Genomic DNA, 21461 nt, shown 5'->3' on the forward strand with positions numbered 1-21461 from the left:
TTATATACGGTAGAAACTTTACATTTGATAGGTGTTCCACGACTAACCCGGTCGTTTTCACTCCCACATGCCGGAGTAATCACGACCGATCTAGTGATAGGGAAGGGCATAAAATATCGATATATTAAACTATCGATATTTTTTAAAAAATAATCGATAAATGTCGTCGATTTTTTCTGCACTTTGTAATCACGTTAAAAGTATTGTTACATTTTTACACAATCTGGTAATGCTTCAGACCAATTACGAGCGGAGCAACAAGCTTAAGGCAAAAAAGAAGGCGAAGTTTTGACATTAATCCAAGCAGTCAGCACTAGATGGAGCTCGTGCTTAGATATACTGGAACGGTCTGTTAAATTGTCGGAAATTAAAACTAAAATTTTAGCCACTAAAAGCCAAACTAACAAGAATGCGCCATATATGATGACAACTTCGCAGCTTAGAGTAATTCGAGACCTTATTACTCCTCTTAGTCCTTTTAAAGAATCAGTGGAGAATATTATGTTACGTCAAGCATAGCAATTCCTGTTTCTAATTTACTTCGTTAAGTTACTGATCAATCAAAGCTATCGACCTCTCTAAAGGAAATTTTTAGAAGTATTACTTAAAAAATCGAAGAAAAACTCGTTCTCCTTGAGAAAAAAATTCTTTTCTTTCGGGGACGATTATATTCGACCCACGGTTTAAAAGTCTTCATTTCACGTCTCCACTCGCTGTCTCCAGTGCTATTTAAAGACTCAGAAATGAGATAAGATCAGAGCTTGGGCGAAGAGGACAACAATGTCCAGATCCAAGCCCAGCTCAAGCATCACCAGAAGATAGTTCGTCGCCTATTTGGTGTAAGCATGAAAAATTAATAACGTTTAGTTCAAATAGAGTAGAAATTCCAAGCTCTGGCAGTGTTCTCAATGAACTCAAACAATATCTGGACCAACCATTAATCAATCGATAGAATTTTGGGCAAATTGACGCCATTTCACACCAGTTCTATCTGAAATAGTTTTAAAATATTTGATCATCTGTCAGGCTTCCTCTGTATCATCTGACTTTCGCAACTTCGGCTGTCAATTTAGCAGTTCCAGATAATAGAAGCAGGTCAACTGGAGAGCATATTAAAGAGCGAATGCTTTTGATGTCTAGACCAGATGATTACTGAATTGAATAAAATTCAGATTACCAACCGCTGTTTAAATGATCATTTTCTGACATTACTAAAAGCTTCATATTATTAAAAATATTTAAATTTAAAAAAATTAAATGTGTGTTCATAATTTTTAACGTTCCATTAATTTGACGATTTTTTGGGTAATCCCACCTTGGAAATAAAATTATCGATAAAACAAAATATCGATATTCCTTATTCTGCCTAAATCGATATTGTTCAAATTATCGATACGATATTTATCGATATATTTTTTTCATTCGCCCATCCCTAGGTAGTGATCACGACTAACTCGTCGAACACGCCTCAATACGAGTACCAATCCATAATATGGAAACGGTAAGAGTATCAGGTGCAATAGGAAAATATCAAAATATATTTTGACTTTGTTGAATTTATTTTCAACTTTTGATCTTGATGTTTTATTCATAACTTTCTACAAAAAATTCGTTCTAGCGTATGAAAAGGAGATTACTCTGTAAATATAGTTATTATTTAATTCTATTTCCTTAAATCTAATTATTTTATTGTTGTTTAGGGTAAATCGCTGATTTTAATAATGTTTTTATAATATATTTTACTTTAATTTGATGTAACCGATGAAGAAATGTATTTTAGATTTTTATGTATTGTATGTATTGTATATAATGTATTTTAGAATTTTAGAGTTTGTATTAGGGATGGGGATCAAAACATCGGCATCGATGGTTTCAAGCAAAAATCGATGTTTTTTCAATCGATGTTTTTCAGTTATCGATGGTTTTATTTAAACATCGATGTTTTCATTTCAATAATCCCTAGTTGTTGAAAAGCTACTTTAATTAATAAATTTCAAATTAACCAAGACTAATTATTTCATTATTTGAATCCCATCCCATGTAGTTTGTACGTTTTGAGTGAGGTTCAGATATTGTTATTATTCATATTGTATCGTTTTTTCCGTTAGTCTGTTATAGTTACGTTTATCATTTGTGTCAAATCTGTGTCATTTACGCTTTTAAATTTCAAATATTAAACAAAATGGGTCCTAAAAGAGAAATATGGCTTCATTTCGATTAGTGTGATGATAAGAAATCGGTAAGGAGTCGTCATTGCAAAATTTCAATGTCAAAATATTTTATTACTCAACATATTCTTCTCTTAATTGGATACATTTATTACAGCGAACCTGCAACGTCTCTAAACCTTTCAAAAAAATGTTTCTTCTTGCTCTGCAAACCAGACGTCCACAGCTTCTATTACTTCCTCGTTGGAAGAAAATTTACGACCTTTTAAACTTTTATTCAGTTGGACGTAGTCAAATCTGGTGAATAAGGGAGGTGTTCTAGTAATTCAAACCCTAAATCACGAATTTTTTGCATGGCAACAAGAGATTTGTGTGCAGGGGCGTTATCCTGCAAAAACAAAACACCTTTGGATAGCTTTCCGCGTCTTCTAATCTCCAGTTATTGTCCTACCCTTATCCAAAAAATCAATCATGATTACTCCATGGCAATCCCAAAAAACTGAAGCAAGAACTTTTCCAGCACATTTTTGGACACGAAACTTTTTAGGTCTTGGAGAACCAGAGTGTCGCCATTCCAAGCCTCATCCATAGTAACAATTCGGTTTAAGAAGTCTAGATCGTTTTCAAATCGAACACAGATCGAAAGCTTTTGGTCAACATTAAAATATTTGGGGATCCATTTTGCAGCAATTTTTCTCATGTCCAAATTGACGTGAACTATATGATGAACGCGTTCGTATGAAATTTTTCACGGACGCATACGAAGGACATTGATCATCAAGGGTATTAAGCATATCTTCGAAATCTGGTTACCTCATAACTCCAATTTTTCGTTTTTCACAACATTTAATAAAATAATCTCATACAAACAAGGCGACATCAGTGTAAAAATAACGCAGGCTATTGTTTACATGATTTGTGTGGATGCAGATCCATGAGATTTCGAAGATTGTTGAAAACAATCGCACCTGTGTATGTAGTACCGACTCGAAAAACAATAAGAACTGCTGTGATTGATAAATATAATTATGTTTCATCCGTATTCAAAGCAAAGTTGGCCGATGTGGGGAGCTACTCTTTTACAACAGATATTTGGACGGATTCACAGCTTCACTTGACAGTAATAAAGGTGAAAACATCATTGAAAAGGGAGTTTTAGGACTATTTGATCTCCATGAGCGACGTACAGCGCAATATATCGCCGACCAGTTCGACAAAATTTGTGAAGAATGGAGTATTGTTAAAGAAAAGACAATCGCTGTTGTAACTGATAGTGCTCCAAAAATTGTGAAAACAGTTGAAATATGTTTCGGCAAATAACATATACCTTGTTTTGCTCATACCTTAAATTTAATTGCTACAAAAAGTATCGAAAACGTTCCTTCATTTGTAGATCTTTTAAAAACGGTGAAAATTATTGTTTTCGCAAAAGTGTCACTGCCAGTGACGAATTAAAGAAATTGACTGAAAAAAAACTTGTCCAGGACGTGATAACTAGATGACTAGATGATATGATCAAACTATAAAAACTTTATATAGTGTAGTCATATTTATTCCTTCTCCTTCGTTATATGTCATCTATTACTTTTATAACTCAATCTATACTTTTTTGTTGATTTTGTTGATTTATCTAACTTCTTTATTTTTGCACCCGTAGTGATTCTCCTCCAACAGCTTTAATTTGTTGTTTGGATTTTTCTTCATCTATTGTAGTTTCTTTTGCCTTCACCACAAAGTAATCACTATCCATTTCTGGTCCTTATTATTATTAATTATTGTTTTTGTTCCAGTTGTCTGCTATTTCTCCATTCATTTAATTTCTTTTTTCTGCATCAGATGTTTCAGTTTGAAATCAATATTATTCTCTTGAGATCGTGACAAAATAACCCATCTGGTTAATTCCGAGGTAGCTAGCTAATAATCGGGATGGGAGGAAGCGACATAGTAGAATCAGCTGTGAGGTTTATATGCACTGGAAAAGAAAACTTGTCAATAAGATAACGAAAAGATTAACCTATGAAATTTTGTTATAATTTTTGTCATTGTCCGTTATACTTATTAATTTTTTTGGTGCATTTGTTCAGAAGTGAATTGAAGGATTGCATTCATTAGATTCATTAGATTTGGTCCAACCTGCTAGTCGGAATCGTACTTTGAACGGTTATCGCAAGCGTTTATAGATATTTTCTGCGCAATCTCCGGCTATGCATGGTACTTGCTATCAACCAAGTATCGAAAAGATCGTCCCTTAAGCGATTCACAAACAAGTCGGTTGGAACGCAAAACAGAATCGTTCGATTAACGATAACCACCCGGTTGGAACACGTAATCTTTAGGTTCGTTCCAACCCATCAAAAAACCGTTGTTGATACGGTGACGATTCTGCGCAATAGAGATTACGTGTTCCAACCGACTAAGGTATCGTTTGTGAACCGTTTCCGGGACGGTCTTTTCGATACTTGGTTGATAGCAAGAACTGTGCATAGCCGGATATTTCGCAGAAAATATCTATAAATGCTTCCGATAGTAAGGTCCCGACTAACAGGCTGGAACAAACCTTTTATTGCGCAGAATCGTCACCGTACCAAGGACGGTTTTTTGATGGGTTAGAACGTATCTATTGTTATTATAAACATACCATTATTGCAAATTTCTATGCTCTAATTCTGAGCGGGCATCAACAGAAAAGAACTCAGACGGCTTTTTCAACTATTTCAATTTCGAGTGTGGATGATATTTTCCAACGATTGATTAGATATATTTTGAAAGTATCTGTCTAGTTTGAGAACTTATCTTACGATATTGAGAAACAAACATTGAATACAATTCGTCTTTTAACTTAATATTAACAATATGAATATCACTTATACTTCTAGACTTAAAGTTGTCTGATGAGGAAAGGAAGAGTCAATGATGTCAATCAATTCTAATATACATTTCTCTGGTTAATTTGTGTAAATTCTTTTATAATTCATAATGGATCGGCGTTGATATGATGAAATGGTGCTTAATAAATTAAAACTTTGTAAAAGACTTACCTGAGATCATTAGCCGTAAACCTAAAATTTAAGGAAAAATTTATGTAGGTACTAATAAATATTAATCATGCATAAAAGCTATAACTGATAATAAAATATACGAAAAGGGAGATTCCTACAATATACACGTTTTCTATTACTCCTTGGAGGGTTTATAACTAAAATCTAAGACCATTGCAGACTAGACTATAATTTGGTTAGACAATATTCTCTAATTCTTAATTTTATTTGTAGCATTAAAGCTTATCGGAGTCCTCCTTAAACACAATTTGAAAATCTACCTCTATAAATACAATCTCTTCAGTTTCTTATTTATTATTGTCTTCATTTTAGGTCTCTTCTTATGTTTTTGTTTCTACATTGTCTTTATTTTGGGTAACTTCTTATTGAATATTTGTTTTTATAATAAATGAAACATTGACGTTTAGACCTTTATCAATTTTCTACCTATTTTAAAAACTTATTTTCAATCAAATGAGACCCAAAATAAAGAGAATTTAGCAAGAAAATACATTTACTTATTGAAATAGTTTCTGGTAGCATTTAAAAACTATTCAATGTGGTAGATAAATATTCTTGGGAAATATAATTTCGCGTTTGATTGTTTGATTATCACAAATAAGTGACACTTCAACGTTATTGATCATATTCTTTTACCAACGAGAGAAAACTTTTTCTCTAAAACTAGTAATAAAAAATTTTGAAATCGATATTTGACTAATAATATCAATCTGTGATCTTTGCTTTCATGTTCGTCTTCTGTTTGATTTCTTCGACCTTTTTCCTTTATTTTTCTTCATTTTTACATTATATACAGGGTGTACCACGACGAGTTAAAACTATTTGTATATGACAAAATACTTATAGTAAAATCATAAAAATTTCTACGTTTGGGTTTTCGGATACGATTTTTTTAACTAAAATATTTTCAAAGATAGCCGACTTTCGCTTCTACCGGAAGTCAACTGTCACTTTGTTATTTTAGATGAAACACCCTGTATATTAATACATTTCTAAAATCTATGTAAAATTTTAATATACTTTTGTCTATAAACTTTTTTCGAAAAATGCATACTTTTTGGGTTATTAATTCTTTGTAAAAAATTTTCAAATACTTTTAAATTAGTTTTATACGAGCACCTTCAAAGCAGCGGTCCTCAACCCGTGGCCCGCGGGCCGCAAGCGGTTCGGTTTTTGGCGTCCCGACGATATCTACTAAGTTTGCGTACATATCAGAGCAAAGCTGGTCAATTTCTAGCCATAATATCATATCATAAAATGCATATTGACCCAAATTTACATACGCAGTAAGATTTGCGTAATTGGTTGGCTCAAGTTCGGTTATTTGTTACGTCACTAAACCTGTTTCTCGAAGTGGAGCATCCTACTCTTTGTTTCCCGTCTTAGAGACGCGCAGCAACGATTTACATATAAGGAAGTGTTTGGGTACTGCGCTGAGAATTGAAGTGAATAATATTTAAACGTGTGAACGTGTATTTGGTAATCAAACAAATGTGATTGCAGCCAGTACGAGTAGCGGCAGAAAACGCAAACTGTCAGACGGGTACAGATTATTTCAAGATAAGTGGACAAACTTATATTTCTTCACTTGCATTAAAGAAAAACCAATTTGTCTCGTTTGTAATGAATCAGTTTCTTTGTTAAAAGAATACAATATCAAACGATATTATGATTCAAAACATTCTGCTAAGTTTGCACATCTTCAAGGACGATTACGCATTTATAAAGTGGAGGCATTGAAAAAACAACTCCAACGACAGCAGCATTCCTTCCAGAAACCGAAAGAAGACAGTGAGGCAAGAGTAAAGGTGAGCTACATCATTTCAGAAAAAATTGCATCAAGCTCAAAACCATTCGTTGACGGCGATTTCATAAAAGAATGCATGGAAGCAGCAGCAGACGTTTTGTGTCCCTCACAAAAGCAACTTTTCTCCAAAGTAAGTTTGTCTGGTGTTACCGTAGCAAGGAGGGTAAAAGAATTAGCAGAAAATGTTGAGAAAAAATTAATGAAAAGAGCCTCGCAATTCATATACTATTCCATGGCACTTGATGAAAGTACAGATCTAACAGACACCGTTCGGTTAACTGTATTTATTTGCAGCGTAGATAAAGATTTTTTAATTACAGAAGAAATGGCCGCTTTAGTTCCCATGAAAGGCAATACAAGTGGGCGTGATTTGTTTGAATCGTTCAACACGGTCTTAAATAGATATAATCTCAATAGGACTTGTTGCTTTGATAAAGAAAAACAATCCCGATATCTCTTTCGTACAATAACACAGCATTATTTATCAGGAAAATTTATGTGCAAAATCCGTTAATTTTTAATATGAGTGTTGGGGTGAAAACTGTCAACTTCATCAAATCTCGTGGCCTAAATCACAGACAGTTCCAGGAGTTTTTAAAAGAAACGAATGCTGAATATCGCGATTTCACTTATTTTTGCGATGTTCGTTGACTAAGCAGAGGCAAAATGTTGAAACGTGTATTCGATTTGCGGAAGGAAATTGCAGCATTTATGGAAAGTAAAGACGAAGCCGCCCCGAAATTCATTGATGAAGCATGGATAGGTGATTTGGGACCAGAATTACCGATGTTCATTTTGAAAATAGTTTGAGAATTGCAACAACGGCTATTGGGGCAGATATAACTATACTAATATTTTAAACGTAACGAGATAAAATATACTAAATGTATGATAATACAATATCATACTAATAATTCAATTCATGACATTGTAGAATTCTTCAATTGTGCAATATGTCCTTTCTTGAAGAAATGCCGTCGTCGATATTCGGAACTTACTAAATCTATTTATTGCTTATAATTATAAATATACCTAGAGGATCATTTTTTAGCATGAAGGTTCTAGCGGGTCAGAGGTCGGTTGGACAATAAATATCTTATGGCATTACCTAATGCTTGGACTTTCAGTTAAATTGTAAACAGACGGATTTCAAAATAGAGTAGGATGAGTTAAAATTTTGTATTTTCAATACAATTTGAAGTTATGAAGTACATTATGAATAAATTGAAATAAATGAATGTAAATAATAAAAATGTTAGATTTTGGCATAAACGTCAGGAATCACGAATTTTTGCTCTGAGGAAATTGCATCCTTCATATAAGATAACTAAATAAAACACAGAGTTTTAGTAAATGAATTTATTAGAAAGTAACAATAATAACTACACTTTTTATGACATTGTTGATATAAAATTATAATAATTATAGACTGAGCGTTTGAAAAAATTATCGGAAACTAGTAGTAGTAGTACGGTCCTGTATATATTCCTTGTGCATTTTACAGCTACAACATTGTAAGTGGAAAATTCGAAAGGCCAACAAATTGAGTAAATTTATTGTAATTTTAAAACTTTTTCAAATTCTCAAAATGTTTGTTAAAAAGTATGATAATGTTGCTTCGGAACATTATTCACATTCTAATATTTTTGTTTTCTGGAAATTATTTTTTTTTATTACCAGTACCCGACCCATTTGGACTATGTGTTATTAAGAAAATATATACAAAGTAGCTCTTAATTTTGACCACAGAAAGAAATGGACAAAATCCGCTAAACAACCTGAATCTCCGATAAGAAGACTGTAAAACCCCAAAAATGTAGTACATGTAGAATCTACTTGCGATGACCTCTAGATATTCTTGGGTCACATTTACTATTGAAACACCTACTATAAATAACAACGTTGATTATTATTGGTTATTCATTATTCTTTTTGTTGTTGAATATTGGAAATCAAACCACAATCCACACAAATATTTCAATATTCACCTTTTATCGAAAATATAATCTATTGTAAATGAACATTGAAAAATGTACGACAATTTTTTGCATCAGTCTTAAACCATCTTATTCTATATAATAATATATAATATTATTGATGTTTTAGTTTTCGAATTTTTTCATTAATGTCAGCTAGGGACCAACAATTTCATAAAACATTATTCTTCATAACGGTAGCTGGATCAACGCTACCGAAATGTTGACATAAAAAAGATTGACAATTTACCATTTTTTTTAGTTTTTCTAGTTTTTAATGAAATTGAAAAAGTTTTGCAATATTTGAAAATCTGAGTTCCCAATAATAAATTGAAAATGTATTGCCTATGACTACAACAGATTGCATTTTTTGTATACCACTCGGGAAGATTTTTTTCTATTTTTCCAACAATTTAAATAATCTGATTTTAATATAAATATTATATTAATTGGCTTTGTATTGAAAGTTACGGATCAATGCGAAAATTTAGATAAGACCAATAAATAAAAAAACTCTTTCTAATAAAGAAAAAAAAAATTGTCCTCTCAACTACTACTAAAATACCTACTTATATAATCGTTTTGTCAGTTTTATTATTGTGTAAAGATATTTATACAATGTCCTCATCCTTACCGATAAGTGTACCAACTTACCCAGGACTGGTGTTGGTTTCACATTGGAAAACCAAAAGTTACAATAATCGAAAATATTATTTATTCTATTATCTATTTATACTTTTTGGATTGACCACAAAATAATATAGAAATGTTAAAACTGAGCTCATTGTTGAGTTAAATATATTTATATTACTACTGGTACTAATTTAACAAAATGATTTTATTCACAAATCTGTTATAGGTAAATCAAGCATGAGTCATATATTTTTGAAATTATAACCTATTGAAGTGCAATACAAAAAATATATACCATTAAAAAATATATCCAAGGCGTCATATTTAATATAGTTATAACGTTACAAAAAAGACACCAACTACTACAGTTGAAAATATACGTAACATTTTTTAAAAATAATTAATTTGTTCTAGAGTTTTAAAAAGGCTGTTCCTATTATCACTGAAATAAATAACTAACATTAATATTTGTTGGGATGATAAATTCATTCATAATGTGTGACTGGAAAAATGTACTTGAGGAGCTTGTTGCTACCTTCAACTTTCAGAAATTATATTTTAAATGCTTACAAAACCATGTTTGTTTAATGGTATGATAAAAGCAGGCAAAAGGTCTACTTATCTGAACTAAGTTGTATGGTCATAAAAGCGGGTACTTACTAGCAAATAAAATTATCTCTTGTTAAATGTGTTTTTTTGCAATAAATATAATAAAATTGAAACTAAAATTCATTTTTATTGAAAGTATTCAAGAATCATAAGATGGTATATGGCATTACTATATTCTTACCTTAATAGATATGAGGACAAAAATGAACAATGGTGATTATATTATGGAGAGACATTACATTGGTTAAAAAAGTTCTTTTTTATATCGAAAACACCAGGTAATATTTAAAGTAAAGCTCTCAGCACATTTTTTTACAAAATCAAAACGACTATCTACGACAGAAACGTATTTAAGAATAATCATTAGTGAGGTTAGTTTTTCGAGATAAAAGTGTGCTATATCGCTTAAATTGACTAATAATTATAATAAATAAGCATATCCTGGGAGGCGCGAAACATTGTATCGAAGATTTGTTGGTACATGTCTATAGTAAATTTGTATTCAAATAAAACTAGTATTTGATATTATTTCATTCAAACATTCTATGCTGGATAAAACAAAAGCATAATTTTCATGTATAACTTGAGAATGAAGGAAATTATAATTTTCTCCCTAATTGTTACTATTTTGTCAATCTCTTATGGCATAGAATATAGTATTATAACCATATTATAATATGTGATAAAAAAAACAGTCTATATACATTTGAACAGGTGAAATTTTTGCCTCATTGACAGGATAATTTCCAAATATAAACACACAGACCTTATTATTATGTGCTTAGTTCATAAACATAAAAAATAACAAAAAATACTATTTCAATTTTTGTGAAATATTAAAGTTCAGTCCTTTGTATTCGGTTATTATTGTGTTATGTATAAGTTTGAAATATTTTCAAAAAAGTTTTATTCTATTCTGTTTGTCTTTACTATAAAGGTGGCTTCTAAGTGTAAATTTAGGTATGATTTAAGTACTTTTGATACTTTTGATAAGTTTATAAGATTGAATGGATTTGGAATTTGTAGTAAATCATTGTACTCGTATAATATGCAATGCGACCATAATACAAATGAACTCATTATCAGAAAAAACTATTTGACGAATTATCTTTTATTTGACGATAATCAAATACCTACTTATGTTTAGTATTGAACATTTGTAAACAGTCATTTATTCACATTCACTATTTTTTATTCCTTTATGAAAAATAATTGTCTTAAAAGTAACTCACCCGAGTGTATGATCCATTTTTGACATCTGGTAGGGTCATTCACAAGAAATTGGTACATTTTAATTGTAGGATCTAATCTCTTACTTAGTCCACACTTGAAATAAACACACTTATTTCCAGCCATTTCTAAAAAATTGAAAAGAAGAAGTGATTATTTGTTATATGAATACATTTTAGTAAGTAGTTCGCTAAATATACAGTTTTTTTTTCGAAATATTGTAAGCTGTAGCATTTATACATCTAGCGCCTCTTATAATTTGAATATATTAACTAAGAGAGTAGTGATGAATATTAATTGTAATAATATCCACTTACCTTAAAAATGAAATATATATCCAAGTTCAAAGATTATCAAATAAAAAAATAATCCAAATGCACAACCAACGAATTTCAACAATAGCACAACGAACACAATACAATAATGAACTCAAATTGCAACTTTGCTATAGGCACCCAAAATAAGAAACTACACAACACAGCTTAAGCGTTGAATATATTTCAAATAATTTTGGCGCCATCTGTTATTGGGGTAGTTCGGCAAGCAAAGCTAAGAAAAAATGTAATTCAAGCTACGACGTACAGTAAGAAAAAACGTGTTACGGACGCCAACTCTCCACTGCCATCTATTGGTGGCGTCCACATCGTCAAATGATATCTTCATAAGGTTAACCTACTATCATCCTATTCTTTATGCAATGATACTATTAATAAAACAAACGTTGTTGAGCTTATTGATATGTTATACGTTTAATATCAACATTTTTTTTCAAATAATATGTATTAAGTAAACTATTATTATTTTTTTAAGTAGTCCCAATAAATCAAATATGCGGTTTGTTTAAGTGAATTTTGTCAACATTTAATATTTTCCAAAAAATTATTAAACTCCGATTCGTAAATATAATCAACTATCGGATCTTATAGGAGAGCTACGCCAATCTGTATATTTTGAGATCCTGAAGTAATAAGCTTTGTCTGACAAAGACTTCAAAGACTGCAACGCGCATTCGATGATCAAAGTTCTTCAAGGGCAGCGATGTTTCGAATTTAAATTACTATTTCTTCCTATCCACCAGGAGAGTCTTGTGTGGATTCACGAAGATTCGATAGCGTTTAAAAAACAAAAAACATTTTCCTATATCATGAAAAAAAAAATAAATTATTGAATTGATTAAAAAAATACGTACAGGAAATGTATAGGTTTTGTTGAATCAACACAACAATGGAAAATCATAACAAAATCGACATTTTTGTCATAAACTGAAAATTAATGTAGAACTTTAGCGAACGCCACAACCAAAGCACTGTCTAAGCTTCTAAGCAAGTACAAGTGGATAGACCCTATTAAACTCGAGAAGTTTGAGTGATGCCTGCCAAGTGGAGATGCCTATAGGTAATGATCTTGAACTTCTGTAGGTGTTAGTGCTCGGGAAAGTTATGCTTTGGTAGCTGATTCCACAAACTTGCACTTTTCCAAAGGAAAAAGTCCCGATGAATTGATGTTCTAGGCGTCTGCAGCCGATCTCGGTGTTAATGAGCCGCGTTTGCCTGTCGAGTAGATCTTGGAAATACTGCTCAAGTTTCTGGTCAACTCTAGATCGCCTATAAGTTGAATTGTGTCCTTCTGTATTGAGTCGAGCATTCTCAGGGTATGCTTGAAAGCAGATTTCCAAATGTGCGAACAATACTCCAAAAATGGACTAATCTGGGCCTTGTAAAGGATTAGAAGCTGTTGCTGGATTTATAGCTGTTAGATCTTAAAGAGGGCTCCAAGTATGTTATGAAGTTGCCTTATCTAATTCGGTTACGTAACTATGCCAGGATTTATTACTCCCAACCTCGACACCAAATAATGAGCTACAGTCTGGGTCTTTTGCATTAAACTCAATCATCCCACTTTAGAATATTTTCAAGATTGGTATTGATGGTGGTGATCTGTTTTTTTCTACGGATGGAAGTTTATTGGGACGATTGATTTGAACGACGACACCAGTGGGCTATCATCCGCAATGCTAAAGATCGGGTTTGCAGTTTTGTCTGGATGGATCGGTCGTTGAGAAAGCTGATGAGCCAGTTCATAAGTGAAAACGGTAAACCGTACAATCTAAATTTATTTAGGAGATTGGCTTGCCAAACTCTGTCAAAAGCCTTCGATATGTCCAGGATAGCTGCAGTCCATACTTTGATGACATAGGCCTCGAGACCCCTAGTTTATCTATGTTCACTAAAGTTTTATTGATGGTCGCTGATGATGTTAGCAGACTCAAGTTATCTCAAGATTTATTGGTTAACGTTTCTCAAGTAGTTGTGAAAGTCCTTGTACATATGTGTTCTAAATTTTGATGTTTATATTTTGAATGAAACTTTATCTTTAGGTCCCAATTTAGTACAAAATATATATGACAAAGAATTACTTGTGATAAATATCTAATATTGAATATTGAATATAGCACCAATCATCTAAATAACGAAACTAAAAATAAAATGATATGCGATACTTGATATTATTAACACTAATTTTAAACATAAGTTGAAAAACAAAAAAACAAAGGAGTGATTTAAATCTAGAAATATAACTACCACCAAATAATTAAAACAAAACAAACATCTGAAAATTTTGAAAGCATATAAATCTAATAAAACTTTATCATGAAATCAGAAGATTATGTTAAGAATAGAATGAAGAAATTATTGAATGATACGACAATTTACAAAAAATTGAAGGGGACCCTACGAATTCTTATCAACAACAAAGAACGGTCTAATTTGATTTTGGGAAGAACAAAGTTTTATTCCACCAACAGATGGAATGAAATTGAAAAATTATAATGCGGTACTCCCTAAAATATATGGTATACCGAACTGCGCAAATATGACATACCTCTGTGATCAATTATATCGATTATTCAAACTTATCTAATTATTTGAAAGAAAATTGAAAATATGGAAATTCCTGATGAATATATATTTATCTCATAGATGCAGTTTCTCAATATACAAATGATATTAATTTTCTTGGTGGTATACGAAACCAAGTTGGTTCTCAAGATTTTCACCTATTGTTACTAAAATAAAAGATGAAACACCAACTAATAATTTACAGTTTATGAAATTTCTTGTGTAAATTGTGATAAAATATTGGTCAGTTTGAGAGGTTACTCACCAATCGGATAACCTCTCACAAAAGTGATAGATAGCAAGCTACTTAACCATAGATGCTCGTTAGCATCACAAGTTTTTTCTGAGATCATTCTATGAATTATAAATATGCCAAAGTTTTGACAGCTGAGAATTACTACAAAAAAAAACGTCTATTATACTGCTCGAAATGATTATATGTGCTTTAATAGAAAAAACTCATCTAAATAACCTTACTAATCCATGGATATCTTTTAGATTATGGAAAAATAAATTCAAGGCAAATAAAACCTAACTAATTTTACCTAACCTATGTCTTTCATAATCTAACCAATGAATATTAAACTTCCAATCGTCAATTAATTGATTCTCTGATGATGAATGGATAAGTATTCGAAAGCTTGGGATATACAAGGTGAGTTATGAGGAACTTCACATATTTCTGCCATAAGTAGAGTCCCTCGGGGAGGATATCATGTGGCTACTGAAAAGTGTCAACTCCTCTCCTTTTTTAATTTGCATTTTAATTTTTTTGACCATAAATTTTAATTGTATATAGTGTTTACACAGCTAATTTGATTTCTTGGATTTTTCCACGATGCAGTACACTACTATCAAGCATTCGATTGCTAAACTTAGAAATTCCTCGACTGGAAAAATCAATTCAAGGATTCGTATTGAATATTGCACCGTGTATAATATATTAATGGTATAAGTATTTTAACAAGAATGATAAATTGTATCGAACTAAAATTACAACGAACACCAGATTACAGAAAAACATAACAAATAACAAGTTATTCTCAATAGTATCATTCATAAATTTGGCAAAGTTGTGAGGACATTCCTATATGATTATTAGACAAAATTTTACCATTTTCTCGATTTGTGTTCTAAATATTGCATTTTATGTATGACGTTAACCTCATTGGTCTTCGATTGATGATGCACTTTTAATCAATATTGATGTATGCCAAATATGATTACAGAAGTTTTACCAAAATAATGTAACTGATTTCTTATGAATCCTTTATAATAGAGATTTATGATAATTCCAAGATTAAGAATTTTATTTTGCCAGTGTGAGTAGTACAATTATACTTACCATATAATTTAGTTCTCCTGTCTTTGCTTTCAAACATAATTATTATGTATCCACCTAAATCCACCATGTTTTGAACGACGGTGAGTTGAATGCCGCTGAAACAAATAATTATTTCTTTACAAATATATATATATATATATATATATATATATATATATATATATATATATATATATATACTTTTGAGGTTTATTATTTATATTGATTCGCACTGTTATACGATTTTAATGCTTCTATGGAAATATTTGAGGTTTTTTAAACAACTGAATGTCATGTATCATGATGAGTAAGTGTCACATCTCGATGGAAACATCAATCAATCAATAACTCCATCAATGTTGCTTTCAATTAATAATGGTATGTCGAATAATTAACTAAAATTTTCGGAGCATTCAAATTAATACTGAACTAGAACCTTATATGTAAAAAACGTAAGAAAATATTCATTTTCTCTCTCGTTCGAGACAATTTATCTATACTGCGCATGCTTCATGCGCGCAAAAGATGCGTAGAACTAACTGAAGCGCTCGGAGGAGAGGGAGAACGATACACTATTTGTTTCACTTAGTCGAAACATACATACAAAGCTATACATTCTATTGAGAATTGTAGCAGTTTAAATTGTATTTTTTGTTGGTGGAAAGCCATTATATTCACCAAACTTAATTTAATTTTGATAATAACTAAGTGATGATCAGTCTCAACACCTTGTCCTATGTATTTTTTATCTCCTTTTTGATATTAATACGAGATCTATTTGGTTTCCCTTGGTACTTCCTGGTATCACCCACGTAATTTTGTGTTCTTTCTTATGTTTAAAGCTAGTGCTACTAATGTAAAGTTCCGCGACTAGACTACATATTCGCCCTCCATTATCGTTAGTTGTTTCGTATAGGGTGTGTTTTCCTTCCACACTACTTAAGTAGTCTTCGTTTCCTATTTTTGCATTCATATCTCCAATAATTACTAATACCAAGAAATATTGCGTCTTGCATTGCATTGCACGTTGTATTGCATCATTTCAAGCGGCCTTCGGGTAAACCTATCTGGTTATCGACACGCCTTTCAGAAAAAAATCATTCCACATGTGCTCACTCAAAGGGCTGTTACTTTTTCCCTATGAACTGTTGTACTGAGGTTTTTAATTAAACTTGAATTATTTTGGACATCAGAATGTACCGTTCAATTTGTGTTGTGTCACTGTTGCTTTACTTGTTATTATGAAGTTTGCATCGCGTGATCTAATAATGAGGAATAAATATGAAGACAAAGAGATTTCCACCTAGTAATATAAATGAAATAATGTATTGGCAAAAATTCAACAGATAGATAAACAATTTGATGTTCAAAACTGATAATAATAATATATTTTAGTTTTAAGATAATCAATCCATTTTTTAACCAAAAAACGAACCGTATATCAGTCTAGATCGGCAGATCGTTGAATATATTAAAGAATAATCCAGAACAGCAGATGCTCAAAAAATTATCCATTCACTTCAATACAAGCCTTGCGATTTTTAAAAATTTGCAATACATTTTGCAACAACCCTGAAAGCTTAATTCTTCTTATCTCTGTGGTAATCCTATATTTCAATTCCTGAATATTAGCAGGTTTTGTTTTATAAACGATGTTTTTCAAGTGATCCCATACGAAATAGTGTAAAGGATTGATGTAGGGTGATCAAGGCGGCCATTCGATAAAACCAAGCCTCATACATTCAGTTTTTCGGTTTATTGGGTGTGGGATTCACGCATCCAAAGAAGATTGTTACGTGACCAGTATCTACGATTATTAATTCAAAAAGTGGCCTCATCGCAAAACATAACTTCACTTGAAAAATTTAAATCGTTTTGATCCTATTCCATCATTAGATCTGCAAACTCTTCACGTCTATCAAAATCATCATCTGACAACTCTTGAACCAAAATTGGATGGAATTTATTATCATGTATAATTATTATTATTATCACGTATAATTTTCATTATTATTGCGAAATATCAAATTCCCTAGATATTCAAACATCTAAAGATTTGTTTTCAATTGATGCAGTTTTTCTGCTCCCTGATTTAGTTAAATCTTTTACTGAGTCAGTTTCGTTACTTTTTTACTAATTTACTAACAATAGATCTTGTCATGGGATTTCGGTTAGGATATAAATTATTATTAGATATATTACACGTTTCTTGTTCACTTCTACGCTTTCTAGCTATAACTCCGAAATTATGGTATTTTATCAAGAAACATTAGATGAAATATAATAATAAGTGTTTCTTAAGGATTTCAAAAAGAGAAAATATACATCATTATTTTTCCGAAACAAGGAAAGATCTGACAACAATGTTGATACCTCCATGATACCGGCCGTATCAAAAAATTCTAGTACACAAAAATTTATAAAAATGTGGTTTCCTGGATAATTGAGGCGTTCAATACATAAAACTCACTCTGTAAATAAAATTATATTCGAAAAAAGGAATATTGACGGGAAATATTGTCCCAATTTTGTACATTGTAAATTATGTTGGGTAATTAATTCTATATCAGAATTTCAATTGACCAACATATGATAAGAAATTAGAGCAAGAATACAGATTCGAAAATCAGTTGATACATGACACTGATATCGAGAAAGTCTTAATTTTTTTGCTACTGGGCGTAGTTAAACTGCGTACAAAGCAGAACTTTTATTTCTATTAATACATGATGAAAACGCACTTCAGTCATTCACAAGATTATATAGTTAAAGTAGGTGACAAATTATTTTAAATTCGAATACTTACCGATTTATGAATAATACCGATGAAGTAAAGTGTAGTTATATCACATATCACACAAATATTCCTAATATTTACTGAATGTTGACGATAATGTTAGTTTGTGCGTATAATTTGATAAAAATGTGGTCTAGATACAGAAAAAAAAACTGATGTTAAATGATAAATATGTAATAAAATTTAAAAAACTCAACGATTCAATCAGGTACACAGAACAACGTTTCGATATTTGTTATAGTCCGAACGAAGGTAGGTTTTCCACCATTCGAAAAGTCTTTTTGTAGCCGTTCCGTCACTGGAAGTCGCCATTTTCGATGTCACATAATTTTTGGTTTCGGTTATGTCCGATTTTTCGAGAATTTCGACAGTCGACCCGTTTCTGATGGAGACATTTTCCGAAAGAGCACGAAAAGCACGGGTGTGGAGTGTGTGCTCCTTTTCGTGATCAATAAGTCCTCACGGGGATGCTGTGTGGCTGTGGCATGTCGATTTTGTCTAGCGCCCGCGTTTTACAATTTTCACTCTCTGCTTCAACTAATCGCGCGCCCTGGCCCTTCTTCCTTGTTTGCCCTAATTCCCCACCTACAGGACAGGTTCAACCCATATGATATCACTTATAACCATGCACTTTGAATCAAATTTCACTAATAAGTTTATTGTTTCTTAATGATAAGTATAATTTAAAATCACTATTTTGTGAATCTATCTTATAGAAGCTTGATAAACTCTCCTAATAAATGTATTAAAATTTTTGATAAATGTTAGATAAAAAAACATCAAAAATTATATGTCATATTTGAATAAATAAATAATGTATTACACACCGAGATGGGAAATATTTCATTACTGTAAAGAAATTAGAAATAGTTAACCAAGACGCGAAGCGTCGAGATTAACTATGATCTCGAGACAGATATGAAAGTTCGTGCCGAGGTTTGTATAGTATTTTATTTACAACCATCATATTTCGATCAAAATAAATCTTTGTTTCGATCTAAAATATTACATTTAACATAAAATTACCACCTGGTAATTTTATTTCTCAGAATAATCAAGCAGCTACTTGTTACTGTTGCAATGCGATAAACAACTTTCACCAATGTAAATAAATATCATTTATTTTGCGGATGATAAATTAAAAAAAATATCCTCCGATGAAGAATTGATGAATTGTACCCCTCCTGAAAAACCACTGGCTCCTGACGAAGCAGCACACCAGTTGGTGCCAGAAAAAAATAAACCTCGCTACCTAAAAACCTGAATTATATAGGAAGTGGTGCGACGGAATAAAGGTGAATAATACCAGTTCCGAAAGCGTACTCTTAGTATATTTTGGAGCACAAACCAGACAAAAGAAGCCCATTGTATAGGCAATGTACAGTATGATTCGAACGATGCTACAAATTGAAGAAAAACTGATATTTCGAAACATGGAAAACTGCCCTTCATAAAACGACAAAATTTGGGTTTAACCCTTTCACTCCCAATGGGTCATATACGTCCCGGCACATATTCAAAAATTACTAGAGGGAAATTGAGACGTGCTAAACTGAATCGAATAAGTCCCTCTGGTAGTTTACAACCGTATCTACGAATAAACATAGGGTTAGGCACACATTTTATTGGTGCGTGCACGAGAGTAGACGAAGTTCTGAAATATTATCAAGTTTTCTGATTATTCGAGTGATTTGTCGCTGTAATTGTTTTCAAATAATGTCCAGGTGAGACATATAGTATATCCAGAAATAAAATCGCCACCTGTTAGCTGCAAACTCCATTCAGTTGGTCACAAAAAAATGATAATTTTGTTTTGGAACATATACGTCCCATTGGTTATATTTTTTGGGATTTTTTTGTCCCATTGGTAATTTTGAGTTTATTTTTTGCAGAAAAAGAAAACTGAGTCAGGCTGAATTACAGTATATGGTTGAACATTTGTCTGATATTGAGGACCCTTATGAAGATAGCGGTTCAGAATTTGAACCTGACGAGTCAGAAGATAATGGGGAGTGGGATGTGTCTACAGAATTCCCAGGAGCAAATCATTTTGGCTCTTCTGCTGAGAATTCAGGAGGAGAATCTGAAAACAATAAAGAACTAGAGAATATTAGTTCAGACAATGAGGTACAAACTGCCTACCCACTTGTTTCTTCGGACACTTGGAAGAAACTACACACGCAATTCACTCCAAGAAAGAATGTCCCTAGTGCTAAGCCATGCAGCATTCTGGCTGATCAGAACAGCGGATCAACTGAGCTTGATGTATTTCTCACCAACCAAAACCTAACCAAAAAATCTTTTTTCATGGATTGCACAACAAACAATGAAAGATTGAATATACTCAATAAAGATAAAAACGAAAAGGCTGTTCTAACCGATCAGCACGAGATAATTATTGTACTGGGATGCTACTTCATTGTGTCTTACAATAGGGTTCCAACATTCCAACATTATTGGTCTACTAATTCTTCAATGGGAAACACTGCAATCAAACATGCCATATCCAGAAATAGGTTCCAACTTTTGTCCTCGAAGATGTACTTCAACCATCCTGAAAAAAACGAGAACGCGAGTAAACTGTACTATATTGAACTAGTGGTTGATTATTTGAAAGAAACATTTCGAAAAGCAAAGAGGCTAAGTTCAAGGGCAAGAGTTCTCTGAAATAGTACCTCCCTTTGAAACCTAGAAAGCGAGGAATAAAAATATGGGAACGCTGTGATTCCAAAACATGCTACACATATGATTTCAATATTTATTGTGGGAAGGATGCCAACAGAGATACCGAATCCACTGTTGGAGAATAAATAATAAACAACTCTCCATTTGCTTGTGTTGGCACAGTGATTGGCAATCGCAGAAACATGCCTAAATTCGAAAAAAAGAAAAGAAACAGGGGTGAAGCTGAATTTGTCCATAATCAATTTGGTACTACGGCGGTTTTGTGGAAAGACA

The 21461-nt window shown here is 32.0% G+C and overlaps 1 protein-coding gene across 4 annotated transcripts in view; it reads right to left on the minus strand.

The window, feature by feature from the left end:
- LOC130443975 (protein PALS1) overlaps nucleotides 1-18956 on the minus strand; it is a 123287-nt gene extending 104331 nt beyond the window's left edge. For 2 of the 4 annotated variants that reach the window (XM_056778912.1, XM_056778909.1), the window contains exons 1-2: nucleotides 18513-18956; nucleotides 15728-15822 (exon numbers count right to left, since the gene is read on the minus strand). In XM_056778912.1, coding sequence (XP_056634890.1) covers nucleotides 15728-15794 — 67 coding nt within the window. In that variant the 5' untranslated portion in view covers nucleotides 15795-15822; nucleotides 18513-18956. Of the gene's footprint in view, nucleotides 1-5206; nucleotides 5228-15727; nucleotides 15823-18512 lie in introns of all 4 variants that reach the window. The other 2 variants (XM_056778911.1, XM_056778908.1) reach the window with 2 other exon arrangements.
- Nucleotides 18957-21461: the final 2505 nt, after the last annotated feature.

The sequence above is a fragment of the Diorhabda sublineata genome, chromosome 5 (genome assembly GCF_026230105.1).
Source record: "Diorhabda sublineata isolate icDioSubl1.1 chromosome 5, icDioSubl1.1, whole genome shotgun sequence".
NCBI classification, from domain to species: domain Eukaryota; kingdom Metazoa; phylum Arthropoda; class Insecta; order Coleoptera; family Chrysomelidae; genus Diorhabda; species Diorhabda sublineata.